Source organism: Corvus kubaryi, unplaced genomic scaffold (assembly GCF_017639235.1).
Source record: "Corvus kubaryi isolate FWS band 111438036 unplaced genomic scaffold, C.kubaryi_AGA036_p1.0 37396, whole genome shotgun sequence".
In the NCBI taxonomy this organism is placed as follows: domain Eukaryota; kingdom Metazoa; phylum Chordata; class Aves; order Passeriformes; family Corvidae; genus Corvus; species Corvus kubaryi.
This window is the reverse complement of record NW_024581135.1, coordinates 20,759,715-20,780,109: the sequence shown is the minus strand read 5'-3', so window position 1 is coordinate 20,780,109 and position 20,395 is coordinate 20,759,715. Positions and strand designations below refer to the sequence as shown.

The window sequence follows — 20,395 nt, the reverse complement described above, 5'->3', positions numbered from 1 at the left end:
ACGAACTTCTAAACTCTGGTAACTGCATCTCTTCTGCTCTGCTGAAAATATCTCATTAGCATTAGTGTCATTTATGGTATAACAGTAACAGCAGAGCAATTAGTCATTATTATGACTTTGCAAAGGAACCTTTTGCTCCTGGGTGATGTGACTGGAAAATGTGCTCCAAGGGTACATTACAAGCACCCCTACATCTTAAGCACTGGTCATCCATTCCCAGCTGGGAGCACAATGCTTCCAAGTCAGTGTGCCAGGGCTGCTCTGACAGCAATACAACACCATATTTCTTCCATTGTCTGGGTTTGTAGTGAGCGCAGCAGGCAGGGAATGCTAGCAAGTACTTCAAGTTCAAGCATGACCAGTACCATGCCAACAAGAAAGTACAGACATCCAGGAGCTACAGGCAGGAGAATGAGCAGGAGACCAAGAATGTACAAGGAGGGACATGGTATAAACACCAAGTTGGAGCAAAACCAGAGGAAATGTTGGGCTCAAATAGTATTCAAGAGTCCCCAAACATCAAAATTATCCAGACTGGAATGGTAAACATATGGGCTGCCATTCTTTTGGCAGTGAGGCTGTATTCTATGGCAACTAGGCAGTGGTAAAAATTCAGGTCGTTGTTCCTGTGAGAAGGAATCATGAGATAAGAAATAACTGCAGAATATAACTTCTAGAACTAGAATTACATGAATTGTAGTTCAATAGCTTCCTACTGGCAGGAAAATGAAGTTAACCTGAACAAGCAGAAAAAAATATTTACATTATATTCATTAAAAACCTGAAGTGTTCCATACTCCATCTAATGGAACAAATCAACACTCCAAATTCTTAATTTAACATCCAGATTGTGCAGATGTATTCCTTTCTGAGTCAGTAAAGAGATTGATTCTTCACAACAGTTTAGTGCCATCTTTTGGCAAACACTGGAAAATCCTGATTGCTTTAGATCTGCACAGAAAAGGGTCTCATAAGAGCCCAGTACTGTTCCAAATTGTGACAATACCAATGACAGCCAGGCCATGCCAAGAATTGCTCAAATTAAGCTAATTATACTCTCAATCAATCTCTACTTAGTACAGTGAAGAGGTTGCTAAAAATAATGATATCAAAGAAGTTCCTTTTGCATCTATCGTTCTACTGCAGGAAGTAGAAAGACCCAGTACTCACACACTGCCTTGACTTGCATTCTGACCCAATTTCATCGGTGATGCAATGCTCAACAAAGTGAAAAAAACCACAATTTCTGCTATGAGCAAAAAAATTTCCTCAATCAGCCAAACTTTGGGCAAAAAATACACCACCACCATCCCCTATTCAATCACCACCTCATTCCATCCAGGTGGGGAAAATGGGTAGTGGTCTCTATCAGGTCCTGGGTAGCTATACCACTCATGTAAAGGCACAACGAGCCCCATATCAGAGGTACAACCCCATGCTGAGCTACATCATGAGATAATCACAGATCTCAAACATGGGAGCAGGGAACAGAGAGGAGGCCTTCCCAGAAGACTAAGCTCAAGCAGCAAGGGCAAGACTTGCCAACATGACTTTAGACACCATGGATGGCAAACTCCAGGAGAAGTATCTCATCCTTTTGGATTTTTATTTACTCTAAATTTTATAAATCCAGGAGTACCAAGGTACTGAGAAACCACTTAAATTGGGGGAGAATTTTACTTGTTCTTCTATTTCTTCACACTGAATAGATATTACCTATAGGCTTCTTTTCCAACATGGCAGCAGTTCCAGTAGTCTGCTATTACTACAATACTTCCCCATTTCTGCAGTGGAGACTGCATTATGCTGTTATTAGACTGCACTGTTAGTGGGTTTGGTTTGAACTTTCTGAACAAGAATGTAATTAAAATACTTCTAGGGAATGAATTACCAACTCTGAGATCTTTAGCACAACTTCTACAGCACTTCTAGAAAAGATGGAAGAGTCCTGTTTCACATTAAAATGTAGACCATTTCCAGAGCACTACATTTCAGTTTCTTGAAATCAATGGCATGATTTGCCTTCCTTAGACTAAGGACAACTGAGACTAAAAGAGATTCAGAGAAACATATACATCCTTGTGATATGACAAAACATCTGTACATAATGTGTCGTTATCTACCTCATCATATAAAAAGTGATATTCTTTCTTTGTACTACTGACTGGATGATTTAAATTAAAAATCTATTTTACCTGGTGGTTGCTTGTATCAGACACCTTCACATCCAGTGATCCTGTCAGGACAGCATACCAATTCGTCCCAATATCACCCTGACGGAATACTGGAAAGATGAAATCTTGTAAATCAGAGCTATCACTTTAAGTTTAGCAACAGTAACAAACATTTTCCCACATATTACTGTACTATTGCAGTCACTGATGGGACTATACAATTTGCCATATGAGATTACTTATTTACTATTACAGTAATATTTCCAATGACACTGGAAAGCACATATTTTAGTAAACTAGTCAATACACCATGGAAACAATGAAAGCACATAGAACTCCTTCACTCTTCTCCCCAGTTTGCTTCTTCTTTACTGTTCTTTTGGTTAATTAACCAACCAAAGAAACAAAACAAACAAGGAAAAAGGTTTTCTGAACAATGTCCCTTTGAAATTCGTAATATTTCAATGCAGACACAGCTACCACTGAATTCAGTAAGAGTTCTGGCTGAACAGCAACTGCAAGACTGTGATGTTCAGGCATTCCAACTGTGTGACTACAGAGCATCAAAATCCCTGTTACTCTAAGCAAACCCCAGTGCTGCATGCCAGATTTACCTGAGGTGTTTCTGAGACTCTACTAATACCACAGGTTTTCATCAGTTATTCCCCTGGTACACATTCCCATCACAGGACTACCACTTATTTCCATCTCAGCTTCACAGAGCAAGCACAGGTGTCCACCTACATCTGGCCCACGGGCTGCCAGAGCAGGCACGGAGCTGTTGCACCCCGCAGCAGTTTGCCTGTGGCTTGGCCTGTGCTAGCCAGGGTGCCTGGAAACCACACGCTATCAGCGGTGTGCCTCGCTGATACCTTTGCCCCTGACAGCACAAAGCTCTGGCAAAAGCGATCAATAATACATTTACGGGGGAAGAATGAGGCTTAAGTCCAATGACTGGCTTGTAATCTTCCAACAGAACAGTGGCACTCTTACATCCAACTGTATGCCTTGTTACCATAGATTCACTACACACTGCATTTGTGGAGCAAGCAGCACTTCAGTCCTGCCTTGCCCTGCAACTGTGACTGCAAATATTCCACTGATTCTGCTCTCATTGATCTCTTAAAGACAACCACAGCCTAACCCCCAATTTTATCTACATAAAACAGATAATCATATGAAACTGTCTTACATGTGATTCCTTTTTCCAGATTTTCATAATATCCACAGAGACATATCTGCTGGAGAAGGTTTGGATGAAATTTCTCAAAAGCTTTCACTTCTTTCAGTCGTGTGAATATTATATCTACATCTTCACTAGAACGTTCCAAAGGCCTGCAAGAAAACAAAAGACAAATTCTCAAGGGCTTTATCAGAGAAACATCCCCACCGGCATGCACCAAACTTAAAAATGTTTGCGTTAAATATCACACTATAATATGAACCAATTAAAATGCATTTCACAACTACATAATGAAGCCCTTCCAAGATATCCTAACAACTGCCATTTATCAACTTGAGCATGATTCTTATCATTTCAACACAGGCAGTGTCCAGAAGCCCATTTAGCACCAAAGTCCTGATGTAGCATCACTGTAAAAGTATTTATGATGATGCAGTCCTTATCCTAAAGACCTTAGAATGATAATATAGTTTTAGGTTTGTAAGGAAACATTAACAAACAGATGTCCAAACACACAAGAGGTCTGTGGAATCAGTGACCAAAACAGATTTTCTCTATCTGGTTAAACGGAAAGCATTAGATACCAACAGTAACTTCTATAGCCAAGCTTCTCTTCTGCATTTTACTGAGTATAAACTGACTTTCCTCTTCTCACTTGCAAGGAAGAAAGACAACTTTAATAAGTATATTCTCTTCCATGAAGTCTCTGTCTCTTAGTGTTGGACAAATTAAATATGCAAGCAAGAATCTTAATTTTTCATTGGTAACAGTCAAAAGTTTTAATTCAAATGTTTAAAATAGATAAAATATATGACAGCAACACCTTTTAAAAAAAAAACAGGACTTCAAGAAAAATAAAATTGTAGAACTCTCTAGAACAAAGTAGCATGTATACCAGCAGTTCAGCAGGTTCAGCATATTACTACATATTTATGAAACTAAAGTGAATTAGCTCTGTAACACACTTCAAATGTGATTATCAAACATTATGAATCAGCAGGTAAGCCAAACACTAGCTGACAGCATTAGAAAAAAATTTTTATAACAGATTAAAAAACCAATCACTAAGGGCAGGAAGAAACTGAATTTTCCTAGGACATCATGCTGGATCAGATGCAGAAATTATTCATGTATAAGGGCATAACAAGAAGAGAGACAACTGTTAGTAGTCATTAGACCAATCACTCACTCAAATGTTGCTAGTTAATTTTACTGACAAAAATGTCCTTTCAACCAGTGGATGAACTTATAATGAACAGAAGTCAGGTAGCTACAACGAACAAAGACTAAGTTCACAAATATGTATCTTTATTCACCTTATTGTTACACCCACAGCATAAGCACTCCTTCCAACAAGATTTTTTTAAAGATTCCTCTTTGAAATCAAAGACTTTAAGGAATCCAAATCTTTGTCTCAGTGAAGAAAGCCAAATCCTACTTGTATTGAATCTCTGTATCTCTAATCTTTCTTACTAAATTATGTCTAGGAGGGATTAAATCTCTATCCTCATTTATACTCCAATTTACCCTTATTAACTACAGATGAGAATAATAATTCTCTGGTGTATGCAGTTGCTTCTACATCACAGTGACATCCTCTTACCACTTCAAACTACAATCAACTACAACAGCTCTCTTTTGAAATATTTCAAGCAAGATTTTCACCCATTTCTTTTTTCTTGACTGTGCACTAGCTGACAAGTACTAATAAGCATTAACTCTCTTGTCAAAACCCTTTTAAGAAGATTAGGAGGTGCAGCTTGCAAACAGATTTAAAATCTACTTATACAAGATCCCTACCCAACTACACTAACTGTTGAAACACTAACTATCTTAATTTATGGACTCTCAAAAATAACAGCAATACCCAACAAGTCAAAAAGGTGAGATCATTCTCAGAAAATCCCCTCTTCCTAGAGAAACTGCATCTGAGACTTTCATTCCTACAGCTGCTCATAGCACTCAATTTGAGTCAGTCAATTCATTTGCACAGAACTGACTACAGGATCTTAGTGTTCAGTGGTTTTAATAGTTTGATGCAGTCAGACATGGAAAAAGGAAACAGCATCAGAAAACAGTATGCATCAGGTTAATCAACACTGTTGTCCCAGTGGTCTTTCTGAAACATAAGTGCAGAAACCTTTTCCACTTCTGATTCTGTGTAAAGGACAAGTTTGGGGGAGATTTAACTCATAGGCTGTGTAACATTTTTTCCTGAGAGCTGTTCAAGGGACGGCATTTCTATCTAGTTCAGAAGAAGGTGAGGGCAGCGATGCCCTCCACTGATGTGGCAAGGAGTGTCCTGTGCCAGGCGGATGAAGTGCAGGAAAACCTCTTTCTTCTGACAAAACTCCATCAAGGCCCCAGTAATGTGAGTCACTATGGAAGGATGAGCATTCTCACAGATAGCTGAGCCATGCTTTTTAGTTTAAAACATCCGCGGGAAACCAAACTCACATATATTGGAAAAGTCAAAGTTGTGTGTTCCTAGCAGCTTACTTCAGTAGACAACTGAGCTACAGCCCTTTGTATCAGCAGCAGTTACTTTCACTCAGAGTACACAAAGTGAGCTTTTGAAGACAGACACACAGACATGCTCTAAACCAGAAAAGGCAAACAAACTATTAAGTAACACACATAGTAGTAATCCCAAAATCGTTATATTCCTTATAATGCTTCTTAGTAGTTCTTTACGGCAAACCATTTGTTCCAACAACCTTTCTTCAAAACATACTGGATTTAATATTACTGTATGCAAATATATTTCCACAAATATTTTTACTGGGAAGGGACCCTTTTTGATCCAGTACATGTGGAAACAAAGCTAGAATTTGGGAGAGGTTTTCAGGGAATGATTTAACCATTAATCACTCTTAGAAAAGGTACATTCTCTTCCAGCTGTGTTTAAAAAAAAAAAAAAAAAAAAGGGCAGCAGCCAGCAAGGAATCTTAACTGCACCCCAGAATAGCACCTTATTCATGTCTCTCAAATGAGATGCACAAACACCCAGTTCAAGATTTAGCTGTTTGGTTAAGATCATGATTTCTTATTCATAAAAAACTAACTGGGATTCAACCTGTTTGACAACAAGACGCCTTTTTTTCAGAGATCCTGGGAAATGTCCTCAATGTTTAGGAGTAAGGAATTAACAATTTGGTGTCCCAAGCTGAGGTGGCCCTTGTCCTTAGGAGCACATGAAATTTTGCCTGTGTAAAATTTCAGACTGCAGTGTAACAGTGGTATCAGTAGCACTCAAACTCATTTCTACTAAGTGTTTATAATCTATAGCAATGAATCTGGTTTCAAAAGCCAAGTATTACTTAACTGAAAATAATGTACCATGGCATCAATTAACTGCTTTTTCACAGGCCTGCAAAACTCAGGCAAAGTTTGACCACTTTCTACAAAGCATCTTTTAATAAAATTATCATCATTATAACTTGTAATTATCATTACATTAATTATCATTAACTTAATATTAATCTATTTATGATGCCGAATTTTGTTTTCTGTTTCCTAAGTACAAGCTGCGTAACCTGGAACATAAACAGGAAAGGACAACATAAATTTATTTCTTCATCACAGCTATCTTACTGCAAACTTGTTTTTTGTAAAGCACAGTTTGGAGTAATACTGAAGCAGCAAATGTTGTAATATAGTCCTTAGAACATTAATGATTCAATCTATTAATAGAAAAGTACTACTGATGGCAGATGGAGAATTATTCAAGCTTTATTTTCACCGTAGTCACACTTAAAAAAGGCAATAGTATTAATGCAGAAAGGAACCATTCCCCAGAACAGGAAGACAGGCTGCAAAAGTCAATCCCAAGGAATATCCCTACACTCCTAATATGGCTCTAAAAGCCTCTGGAAAGATTTTTCCAGATACCTTATGAGAGTACCTAACGTCACTTCTCTGTGATCACCACTGCTGCTCAGTCTCCCTGAGCTTAGTCCTCCCCTGCTAAACTACTGCTGGTGCTGATTTATTTCTGTTCTGTTCTGTCCTGTCATATTGATGCTGATGCTACTGAAGTGCCCCTTCACTGCTGATGCTGCAGAGTTACAATCTCATATCCATGAGCAAACAAAGTCAAAAAACACATTTCAGTGAGTCTTCAGCTACCACTGGATTTTCTGCTAAAGTTTCTGTCCTGTACCCATTCCTGAAATCTCAAGACTGACATATGGAATTAGGACCATAGGTTAATCTAAAAGTGTGAACAACTATATTAAATCAATTAAGATTCTTCAGCTCTCGTTTGGTAGATGTATGAGCTAGAGTAAAAGCATTTTAAGGCAAGGCCACCCTTGTAGAAAGTCTATGACTCCATCCCAGTAAAGCACCTCCTCCCTAGACTACCCCACCCAATTTAAAATAACCTTGAAGTCAAACTGTACTGACATCTCATTTCACTGTAGCCAAAGCAAGCGGGGCACTTCGAGAGTTGCAAAACAGGGCTACCAAATAAATTATTAGGAAGGGATGAAAAGCAAGAATAATTTATTTTCACTACCCTACAAGCCCTTCTGTTTTGTTTGACCCCAAAATGCCTTCTTACTTATAGTACTAATTTTCCTCTTCAGAGCATAGTAAGTGATTACACTGGCAGTAACGTTTTCACACTAAACACTATTCTGCTTCTTCAATACAACATCACAGCGTACATATACAAGTGACAGCATCAATGCTAGTTACACATTTCTACTCAATTATGTCAATAAGGCTTTTTTAAAAAATTATTTTATCCCTCTTTATCTGGATGTGAAGATTTCAGGAACATATTTTATAGAGATAAAACAATTTTCTTGACAATGTCTGCTCACCTATCTGTAAAAGGTGATTATAAAGAGAATCTGCCTGAAGTCTATCCTCATAAGGCTGTTCAGCTCAACATGAGCTGGCAGTGCTGGCAGTCCCAAAAGCCAGCCACATCCTGGGCAGGATCAAAAGCACGGTGGCCAGCAGGTCTGGGGAGATAATTCTCCCCTTCTACTCTGCTCTCATAAGACCTCATGTGGAGCACTGCATCCAGCTCTGGAACCTCCAACATAATAAGGATGCGAACCTGCTGGAGCAAGTCCAGAGGAGGGACACGAAAGTGACGAGAGGGCTGGAGCTCCTCTCCTATGAACACAGTCTAAGAGAGTTGTTGTTGTTCAGCCTGAAGAAGAGAAGGCTCTAAGGAGACTTAACAGCACCTTCCAGTACCTAACAGGGCCTATAAGAAAGCTGGAGTGGGACAAGACATGTAGTGACAGGTCAAGGGGCAGTGGTTTTAAACTGCAAGAGTGTAGTTTGAAATTAGGTATTAGGAATAAATTCTTAATTCTGAGGGTGCTGAGGCACAGGAACAGGTTGCCCAGAGACCGTGTATGCTCCATCCCCGGCAGTATTCAAGGCCAGGTTGGCTGGGACCCTGAGCAACCTGATCTAGTGGAAGGTGTCCCTGCCCATGGCCAGGGGGGTTGGAATGAGGCGATCTTTAAGGTCCCTTCCATCCCAAGCCATTCTACTTTTGTATTCTCTTTTTTATTTTTAAATGCAAACTACTCAAGCTCGAAGTTCAAATACAGACAGAGGATAACTGTTACAATTCTTCACATACACAATATGGGCAAAGTATTTCTGTTCACGTGCAGTATATATAGCTTTATAAAAGAACCTATTTCGACGCTTTTAAGATTAAGTATTTGAATGTTTATGTAGTATGTTATGAAAGACTTGTTAACCTAGAAGAAAGGAACAAGTTGGAGAGTTTTGGTTTGCTTTTGTAAAGTTAATCCAATTATAAGCTATTACTTTCTCTGTTATCATATGTCCTTTTTTTTTAGGGTCTTTCTCATAGTGGGTTTGACAGTTGAGGAAGAAAAACCAGAATATTTGTGGTTTTACTTTCTCTGCCAAGATGCCGCTAGAATTTTAAAACGTTTATTTCTACAAAATGTGTTCAAAAACCTGAATCCTGCTCCAAATGAATGAAAGCATTGAATTTCCTTCCCTTGATCTTTTTAACTTTTTAAAACAGCAGTATTTCAATTCAGACAGCAATGAACAGCCCATGAAAGATGAGCAGATGGATCTATTTCTTCCACTGGTGAGACTGTTTGTAGAAAACAGCTGAAACACTAGAACAGACAAATAAAACGAGTTCATCGCTGGGTTAAAACTGAAGCATCAATGCAAAGATGCAAACTCTATGAGCTGCAAAGTACCAGTAACCACTACCATGGACCATTTAGTGAATTTAATGGTACTTGAAAATAGTGAAACATGAGCAAGGAGACAGCAGCAAGTAATGCCATTTAAACCAGATCATTTCTCTGTGCTTCCTGTACTTTCTCCTGTCCTTTCCTGACATGCAGAAAAACAATGCTGTAGGATGCAGAAAAATACCAGTACCAATGTACTATCTTCCCTTAGTGAGAGCAGGACAATACTGAAGATCTCTGCTCCACAATGCTGCAAGGCTCTTTGACTTTTAATTTCTCTTTGAGAAAGGAAAGTTTAAGAGAGGAGTAACAGTGATCTATCAAAGCATTTTAGACCTGTAGTGAGACACTTAAGCGCTAAATATAAATGAAGTTACTTTTAATCTGAAGTTGTTTCCAGGTAAGGATTTACTTCAACGGCAAGAAAGGTAACTAACTCCCACCAAAAGGCACTTTTCACTTGTTACAGTAGTATCACCAAATCTGTTTTCAACACCCACATTTCAGATCGTCTTTCCCTTGTAAAGCCTCATCATGATTCTTTCAAACAATATTCAAATTACTATTATCTTCTCTTTATTGTAATTTAAAGAGACTTTGGGATTCCAGCTCTCATTTCCTCTGACAAAAAAAAAAAAAAAAATTATTTAAACACTGTTCCCTAGGACTCTTACACACCCAAATCATTCTGGTGTTTAAAAAAAAAAAAAAAACCACCAAAAAAAGCAACACAAGTAAAATTGCTGATGCTTAGTTTTCAATAAATTACTACTGTCACCTACACTCAGGACCCCTGTGATAATCTCTCAGGACCTGCTACATAAGGCACAAGAAATACTGTAGGTAATCCTGATCTACACAGGTACTGAATGACCAGCCAGTGAAATGCAGACTGACTGGTTGCCGCTGCAGTCAGACAGAATTTGTTATAGCTCAGTTCTGTCTTCTTTAGTGAGGACCAAAAGAAGGCAAATATGGGGGACTCTCCTTTACCTACCTCATTATCATATTACTCAATTAACTCAGTTTGATCAATGCACTGAAAAATTATTGGAGAGTTAAACAGAGCAATCAAGTGTACTTCATTTCTTTACATACCCTGATCTACAAATCATGCATCCTTCCAAAAGGTCAATTTTTAGATCTGTATATACAGTGGAATGGCAAAAGATATATTTATTAATTATATTCATAACGACTTATCTCAAGTTAAAAATACACTACCTGAGCAATATAGCTCTAGTAGAAAATAGAGTCTTTTTCACCTTCATTTGCTGTCTAGAAAGACAGAGTATTTCAGAAGAAATAAAATTGCACAGTTATGTTCTTTCATTTATGAGCACTTTCACATATCATGCATGCTTTGCAACCAAGATGTGACTAAATCTTATTGAATTAAACCTCCAAATTTCATAAACATAAACTGGAGCTCAGGACAGTTAAAATTCCATTTGACAGAAGTAAATCCAGATGAAACTACATTAACTAGCATGTAGCTTCACAATAAACATTAAAAGCACTTTACTATGAAGACAGACTCTGAGATACACTGCAAATGAAATTTGTAATTGAACAATATGCACAAGTGATGATATTCCTTGATTCAAACTCTGGCCACCACTATTCACCAATAACACCATGCCAAATGCACCTTTCCTGATTTAGGATCTGCATTGTTACAGCTAATGAAGATTAAAGATTTACAGCAACAATGAAGTAAGTTTTACAGATTTACATTTGCACACATTTTGATAACTGATGAATTCAAAGATGAAAGGGAAAGTCAGTTAGGAAACATTCACAGATATTGATAAAGCAGCAGAAAGTAATTGATCATGCCAAATACAGTACAGAAAATACAGCACAAAGGAAGTATCATTAAAATTACAAGCTTTATTAAATGCAGCAAATTGTAGGATGCAGACAAAAGCAAATGTCATGGTGGATAAGAAAAATACTTGCACTTGGAAAATATCTGGTAAACACCTGACTTTGGGGGCACAATTTCAATTAGCTGGTTTGTAGTTTTTTTACTCCTCTGCTGGAATATGGAGTTTTGTTATAAAAAAAATTGTAATCTGCTCAGAGTATGGGATTTTAGAGATCAAATCCCAACAACATGTCAGAAAGAACTCAGGCAACGAGAGTTTAGACATGTTTCCAGTATGATCTGGTGAAGAGAAAACCTACAGTTGCACATGTAGCATATCAATCGTGCAGCCACTTGACAAGACTACCAACTGAATTTGGATATATCATGTTCTAACAGGCATATGCACATACTGCCTTGCTCTGGAAGGCTATGAGAGTGTTTATACATGCTGAGGTAATCACTTTCTCTTCCTCTTAATACCTGTCCACGGCATAAGTGTGTAACTTACTGCAATCACATGTAACAAATGGAAGCCAATACTGCAAATGCCTAAGCCAGAGAGACAATAATAAAACAGCTTGAATTTGTTTAAAATACAACTCCTGTTCCCACTAGGATTTAATCTGAATTCACATATTTGATAAAATGGACAGACGTACAAACTTAAAAATTCTTTTGGTTTCTCTAAGAAAATATGGAAAGGAAAAGGGCTTTTTTATTATTCATCAAAGACAGCACCTTTGCACTGGACTAGAAAATGAGGTGCAGGATGTGGAAAGATAAATTTGTTATTCATCACTCTCAGAAGATTGCACCCTCACATGAGCACTAGAAAGCACTTAGGCTATGTCTATACACCTCTGAGTTTCCACACCCACTGCAGTGCCTTCTGCTGCTATATCCCCACACAGACTTGATCCAAGCATATTCCAGCTTAGTCACACACTATTCAGAGAGAAAACACGAAGCACTCAAGCCAACCGGAACTGCAGTGTATGTCCATGATTCTGTTCAGATCCAAACCACATGAAAATGGTCATATTCCTATGGATTTCTTACAAATAAAAAGCAAGGGAGAAATTTATACAGAAGTCAGTGTAAATTTTACCAAATGCACAAAAATATATTTAAAAATAAAATAGCATCATAAAGCAACTCTATTTATAATAGTGCCTGATTATAAATTTATGTCCCATTATCTTTGACATAATTAAAGGTTATAGAGGATGACAAGCATTTTCTCTACTTATTTTACAATTCTTTCAGAATGTCAACTCTTTATTCAAGCCTATCTGTATGCTCAAAAGGGATCCCTTGTTTACTACTAAGCAAACAAAGCTTGCATCTCAAATACATGTTACACTGAACCAAAAAACCAAATCCTGATTCAAATACGTTGCTGTTATGTTACGTAGCGTCAACATGATTTTACATTCAAATCTGTAAGAGGAACAGGTCTGAGATACTACCCTGTACACATTATTTCAGTTTTTTTAGACATACATAATGCAAGACTAACAAGGGTGACAAGGTTATAAAGGCTCAGTATGTACAATATGTCCTTGAAAAGCCCATTCCTACTTATATAATTTATAAGTCATTAGGCAAAGATCGTAACATTCTCAGCACAACAGGCTAGTGAAGCTACATGCTTTGCCCTGTGACCTGCTCCTCCAGTCTGCTAAGGCACTGAAGGTTCCATTTAATTCAGAAAAAAACACAAGATACCATAGCCAGGTATGAAATCCTGGGATCTCTAGCAGCTGTGCATGCTGTGAAACTTTGTATCTGAAGCCGATTAAAACAATTAACTGAATTCATAAATGCGATCAGGTTTAGAGAAATAATAGTTATGTAAAAAATACTTTGTCTACCACTCATTAAAGACACGTCACCATGTAAATTTCCAGATTAGATGGTTTTTGGTGCGAAAGAACACATGAGACTAGAGAAGGCATTCTTCCGAAGTACATACATGCAAAAATCAGTGACCATTTTTTAATTATGTGCAGAGCAGATATACAGAAAAGTGCTAAGATTAGAGGGATACTTCTGCTCCCTAAGAAATCAGTGATAAGGCAACTATTATTTCAAATGTAAAAGGACCGGTTTCCTTAAGAGAAAAGTTATTTACTCCTCCAGGTATAACCAGAGTGTATAGTTGCTCACTGCTCATCCTCTCTCCTGCAAAAATAAAATATTCTTGATAGACCACAGTGTTCTGAAATTTTCCTTACCTTTACACTTGTAACTTTACATATAAATAGTGTACCACATATTTGATTTTTAAGTGTGGATCTTTGACTTTTGTGGCCAGTAACTACACATAAAAGCTGCATGGACAAAGCACTGGTAGTCCCAGCCCACAATAACCTACACAGTAATAACATTTCTCCTGTAACATTTTGGCAGTTTTTCATTTTCATATGTGCTCTAATTTTATATGTTAGTAGTTCCACTTTGGCACATGATTTGGGGAAAAACCTGAAGAACATATACAAAATACATAATTTCTATACATGATGTATTTTGCTATTTCCATTTTGAATTAAATTCTTTTTTTTCCCCACATAATTATATTGGATAATCCATATTACATGTTATTTTAATTGTCTTTGTTGAGGCTCACTTAACATTCTAAAGCATCCCAGTTTTAGAACTGTCTTCCTCCTGGAAATATATTCATTGACTAAAACATACTAAAACTCTATTTATTATTCAGTAAAAACACATGGTACTCTATAAAGAATTGACTCATTAAATGATCCCATATTCACAGAATTCACACCTAGGATAGAAAATGCTATACAATTTTTAAAAGGCTTAAAATACATAGAAATTGATAATAATTCAAATGAGTACACTGGTAAGATTATCTATAGAAAATAAATACACTTTGGAAATGTGTGTAAGTTAATTAAAAACACTTTATCTAAATTTTTAGATGAAAAACCAGAATAAAATGCATAAGTGTACTTCCTATGATCACAAAGCAGAGCACAGCAGAGACCAGGAAAAAAACCCTAAAATCTTTCATGTATGGGTTTGTCCTACATACAGACTGCCTTCTGGGAAAGGGTAAGGCATAATTCTTAAGAGCACTTGGAACTGATTCTTTCTACTCAATAAATTGGCGCTACTAGCTTACTCCAAATAAAAAAAAGTGACAGAAAAGTTGCACCTTAATAGCGCTAATGCAATTTGTGTTACAGAAAGGGTCAGCATTAGTAATTTTCATACAAAATAATGACAGAGAGATTTCTAAATGAAATGCCTCACATATGTTTCCTAAATACATCATCTACTCCCCAAGGCTATCTACTTCATTAAGCCCTGAATTTTAGTTTACAATTTAGATCTCACAGTGTATTGCATTTAGGAAAACAGAAATGACAGGATCACCTATCTAAAACGCAACTCATACTCTCCTTCACATCCACTCAATGTCAGTTTACAGATAGGCCTCACTTCGGTTTTTAGATGGCTAGATTACCATCAACAGTTCTGTTTGTATTTACTTTAGGAGTGCTTTCAACATTTATACACATAAATAAATTTATTTGACCTGTAACAGGTTAATCTTCTCTTAAGTTACATGTTATAGAGGGGGATCAGTATCTGTGGTAGGTGTCTAGAGTGTCTAGACCAAAAGTTTCATTAACTTACGGTTTGCTACCTGGACTGTTATGGAAAACCTAATCAGAAGTGCAGTTCTACAAGACTAGGAAGTTACCTGGAAAGGGGAGAAACTATGAGAAGGGGAAGGTTCCTTCTATGTGCACAAAGGGTTCTCTCCACAGCCCCAAATGGTAGCACCTGTCAAAAGCTGGCTCACGATGCTCAGCATCGTGCCATACACCACGTAAGGGAATTCTCCCTGATAGCTTTGTTTGGAGCCGCATAGGGTATCTATGGTCTACATTTTTGTTAATTATATTCCTAGACTAAAGGAGAGACACTGAGTGTTCAGACATCAAATGACTTCTGAACTAATCCAGGAATCGAAGGTATGAATACAGCAAAGGGCGTTCAAACCACCCACCACGCTACTCGACATTGCGAGACTTGGGGCTGCAGCACCCGAGACAAAGCATTGCTGAGAATTTTTAGTTTGGTTTTTTTTAAATAATAATTTGCCCGTATTTTTGGCAGCGCGCACAGCACCTCTGAGCACACGTAGCCAGCCGTGCTTCCAACCCACGCGGTGCCGCCGCCCGCCTGCACCTGATCCGCAGCCAGAGGACAACCGCGGGCCCCGGGGCGCCGCAGCGGCGACGACAGGGACTCGTCCCTTCCCGCCCGCCTTGCAACGATGCTGGGCGGGGGCTGTGCAGCGCCTGAGGGAGGCGGGGGCGGTGTGCCAAGGGGAGGGGAGGAAGCGGCCGGTGCGCTGGGGCGCCGTGAGGGCAGGCGGAGGGCGGACGAGGGCAGACTGCAACGGGTGTGCCATGGCCCATATGGCGGGTCCCCGGCTGGCAGAGCCAGGCCCCCTCCGCGCCCCGGAGCTTCCCCTCCTCCACCACGTACAGTATCTTCCCGGCGGGGAGCAGCAGTCCCCGTGGGGACTGCCCGTCCCCTCCGCTGCCCGGAGTATTTCCAAGCCCTCATCCTTGCCCGCCGCCGTGGCTTCCCCCAGGCGTTTTGCTTCCCACCTGCACGCTCCTTATGTAAGGCAGGATCTGATGGGGGGTGTCAGCGCGCGCACACACATACATGCATACACACTGCATCCCTCCGCAGCCGCTCCTGGGAAGATGCCGATACCTTTTATCCAGGCACGCGATCCACTCGCCGGAGGACGCAGAATGGGAGCCGTGAGCGGCGACCATGTTGGACCGGGATCAGGTTGCCGTGCACCCGGCTGGCAGCGGCTCCCCCCGCCCGCGCGCCGGTCGGTCCGTCCGTCCGTCCGTCCGCGCTCCCTCCCTGCGCGCACGGCCCGATGGGCTCGCCCAGGCCCCGCCGCAGCGGCGGAGCGGGTCCGCCCGCCGCCCTCACGCGTCCGCCGGCGCCCGGGCTGCGACCTGGGGCCGCCGAGATACCCCGGCCCTGCTTCAGCGCAGCCCGCAGGGAGCGGCCCGGGGAGGGGGCGGAAAGAAGTCACTCCCCTTCTAAAAGGTGGTGTGCCCCTCCGGCTTTCGAGAGCTCCTCAGTGGCCACACTTGAACCCGGCTTACTGATCGCTGCCCATGCTTCACCAGAGATGTCCGTGACTGGGTTTGAATTGGAGGGGCAATACAAGCCTTTCAATCGAAACAAGCAGCTCAGGAGTATTTTATCAGCACGCCAGAGCACTGTGTGTCTGTGCCGTCCCCCCCACCCCCTGCAGTAAACGCACAGGTGAGTGAAAGTATAGTCCACATTTCAGGATTTTTCCTGGAGCCTTCCTCCAGTCTGCTGTCCATCCTGTCATCCCCCATCAAACTGTGTGCTAAAGCGTCTCATTTTATGTAGGCGAAAAATGAGGTGGGCAGTAGCGCCTGTGAACAGGATTTGGCCCTTGGAAAAAACCCAACACATAGCATGAGAGAGGTGAGTCTAGTGTACAGTGAAACACACCCACACCCGTCTGTTCTGCTAGTGTGGCCTGCAAAGTGCAGGGTTTTTAATTATACTAATGTATACACGATTTTAAAACTGATGAGCAAGAGGAAGGAATTCACAGCAGCAGCTCTCCCTGTTTTGCAAATCCTACGTTAAATATTTTCTATTAAATATTTTCTACTAATTGTTTCAGGTTCTAGACAGTATCTTCCCAAGTAATCAGTGTATGACCATAAGCTTCCACTTACAGTCAACACAAATTGCCTTGAGTAGCTTGCAAGAAGAGTAGGAAGTTATACAAATCTCAGCAAGATGTTTGGGGTTACATGTAGGTGATAGCAAAGTAAAACTGTGCCTTCCTTCAGGCTCATAACTCCTCTCTGCTCTACAGTGTGGGAACCAATGATTAATTCAAATCGTGATCATCTGCCAGTGCCTTTCAGACTTCATGGGCTATCTGCTCTGCCTTCTGTTGTAATTTCTTTGGTTGTACCAAGTAATTTTCTTAAATATATGTTCTACTTCACATCTGCATTTTAGTTGTTTGCATTGGTGCCACAGCTTCTTTATCATTTTAAAAGAAATAACTGTTAACATTAGGATACTGAACAATATGATGAAATATCTAAGGAAATGTATCTAAAGATCCCTTTTGCTAAATGGATACAGCTAAGAAATTGGTATAGCACAGGAGAATGCCACAAAAGGCATTCTTTCATTTTGCCTCAAAAAAAAAAAAAAATTTAAAAAAATGGCATGCCAGAGGAATGGAAGAGGCTGCCAGTCCGTGAAATTAAAGCTGCAGCTCTTCCTTTGCTATCATCCATGAGGAAAAAATGAGAATTTTTTGCATCTAAGCAATCAATCTACTCAAGGAAAATCAATGCTATTCATTTGTCAATATGCAAGTGTTTGAGAGCCAATAGAACAAGAGCTTAAAAGGTAAGAAACTCTAAATTCTCAATCAAATTAATGATTTATAACACAGTATGTACATTACAGATTAATCAATAAAACTCACTCATTTTGTACTCCCATTATAAAACATTCATGATGCTATTCCACGTAATTACGGTTTTCCTTCCAGAGTAATCCCTCAAGGCAGCCCTTACTGCCCTTTCCCCCGTCAACCAGTTTACGCTGCGGTAGATGCCCTTTGCTCTGAGCTGGCGTCAGGCCTGGGAAGGACCCCAGCAGTGGCTCCTGGCTGAAGGCCGTTGTGCGTTCTCCCGGGCTGTTGGAGGCGCACCCCACCGCACACGGCTCTGCGGGCGGGTTGGCGCGGAGTAGCGGCGGCCCGGGCCCGCAGAGCCGCCCCGCCCGCACAGCCGCGCCCCGGCCCGGCCGCCAGAGGGCAGCCGAGGCCGCTGTGAGGGCGCCGCAGCGGCGCCGCCGTCGGAGGCGGGGGCGGGCAGGAAACGGCCTGAGCGGGGACGGGGGGGGGGCTCTGGAGTGATTTCCAGTAATGCCACTTCTGAAAACCTATCTCAGTGCCATGAACCTACCCTTGACCAAACCACGGCCCTGCCCCGGGACAGTCCTCTGTAGTTACCAGTAATTCGGATTCCAAGGAACGCACTGCGTGTTGGCAGAAAGGGGACGTTGCTCACAGTGCTTGGCTGTGGGCAGGCACCACTCAGAGCTGTGTATCTTTTTGTGCGGTAACCATTAAATGAGACTTCAACACTTTGTGGAGTCTGTAAGATAGACATGCCCAGACTGAGCTAGGAACCTTGCCTGCATCCCTGCTTCATTCGGAAGTGTCCCAATCAGGGAGCAATTAAAGCAAGACAGCCAAAATTAACTCTGGCATTTGTATTATGAGCAGTCATGTAGCTTTCTCATTAAGACATCAGTGAAACTTCTCAGAGAAACTTAGCAAGGAATAAATATTTGAGTAGTTCAGGTATTAGCCTGTGTCAACCGAAGAGTCTCCAAATGTTACAGCGAGGATACTGTAACACGTGTATCAGACAACGAGGCCTGTGGAAAGAACATATATGGACTGATTCTTGGTAGATGTTTCAGAGATGTTTATTTCTCCAGCCGCATGGCCGGGGCTCTGCCGAGGAGCTGCTCAATCCCGGGACCCGAGGGTCCTTGCCCACACGGGGGAACACAAAACAACCAATGGGGAACGAGGCTGACCAGGGGCAGGGAAACCCCGTGTCTGTCCCCCCAGGACCCCATGGCAGGGGGAGGACCCCCAACATTTCACCCGTTTATTTTTAACAAAAAGAGATTTAAAACTAAACATTGAAAACAACTGGATAAACATAACAAGAGCAGTTTCAAAACAAAACAAGCCACCCTCCTGAGTCTTTAAATGTCCAAACAGATTCTCTGGAACACCTTAAGGCTGACAGAAGGGAGACAGGACTCTCCGAGCATGCTTTGTGGGGAAACTGAGGCAGGAGAGGGGTTTCTTCCATTTGTACCTGTTGGAACTCTAAACAACAATAGTTAATTTCTTCCCTCCCCCTCTTCATCCCCCACTTGGCATTGGAAAGGGATTTTTGGGGAAACAATTGGCAAAGGCATGGTTTTGTGAGGGAAACCATGGATGAAGAAACAGATTGGGAATACATTGGGGGTAATAGGATATAGGGTAAAAGGGAAAGGTGGGATTAGGAAAGGGAGACTGTAGGGGCTGTTTATAATGTGGATATTGTCTAACATGACTACGATTTTTAGCATATATCAAAACACCATCAGGCCCAGTGACCTCTGCTGCTTGTAACCCTTTTCTACCTTGCACAATTTTGAACTCTACTACTTCTCCATCTCCTAAGCTTGGAATGTATTTTTCAGGGTTATTCTTTTTTAATAGCAGTTCTATGAACGAATATGTCTTGCTGGTTGTCACATCTCATTATAAAACCATAATTTTGTTTAACATTATACCATTTTACTATTCCTAAAACCTTAGCTACAATGATTTTTTCTTTTTTTCAAGTGGCTGCTGTTTTCTGTCTCACTGTGTTCCTGGTTTCACTTTCGTATTCGCTCGCTCCCGCGTTGGAGCTGCCACGGCTGCTGGGGCCGTCGAGGCTGCTCGTGCCTGCGCTCTCTTCCCAGGGTCACATTCGGGGCCGTGCAGGCCGCACTGCTCAGCTCCCTGTGCGCCGTCTCCTCTGCTCCCAGCTGCGCTGCCCCTGCCTGGGGCTGCGCCCATGTCTCGGCTGGGCCCCCAAGCGACAACCCCCCCGCGCCCTGCTCCAGTGTGCGTCTCAGCTAGGTGCGGTTCCGCTCTGCCACCAGCCGCCACCACCGCCGCCTGTGCGCTGCTCCTCTAACGGGGCTGGCTCCACCACGCGCTGCGCGGAGCCGGGCGGGCACCACCGGGTCGCGCCGCTCCCACCGCGCCTCGCTCTGCTGCCGACACTGCAGCTCACGCCGCTCCACC

The 20,395-nt window shown here is 41.2% G+C and overlaps 1 protein-coding gene and 1 long non-coding RNA gene across 5 annotated transcripts in view; one reads left to right on the top strand and one right to left on the bottom strand.

The window, feature by feature from the left end:
* The window catches only part of RAPGEF4 (Rap guanine nucleotide exchange factor 4), a 159,581-nt gene extending 141,396 nt beyond the window's left edge, over positions 1 to 18,185 (bottom strand). Inside the window, exons 1-3 of one of the 4 annotated variants that reach the window (XM_042040579.1) lie at positions 18,011 to 18,185; positions 3,367 to 3,509; positions 2,196 to 2,284 (exon numbers count right to left, since the gene is read on the bottom strand). In XM_042040579.1, the coding sequence (XP_041896513.1) occupies positions 2,196 to 2,284; positions 3,367 to 3,509; positions 18,011 to 18,027 (249 nt within the window). In that variant the 5' untranslated portion in view covers positions 18,028 to 18,185. Of the gene's footprint in view, positions 1 to 2,195; positions 2,285 to 3,366; positions 3,510 to 16,209; positions 16,446 to 18,010 lie in introns of those variants that run through there. The other 3 variants (XM_042040581.1, XM_042040578.1, XM_042040580.1) reach the window with 3 other exon arrangements.
* Positions 16,426 to 20,395, top strand: part of LOC121670423 — a 69,663-nt gene continuing 65,693 nt past the window's right edge. Inside the window, exon 1 of the long non-coding RNA XR_006018137.1 lies at positions 16,426 to 16,785. This is a non-coding gene — a long non-coding RNA (uncharacterized LOC121670423). The remainder of the gene's footprint in view (positions 16,786 to 20,395) is intronic.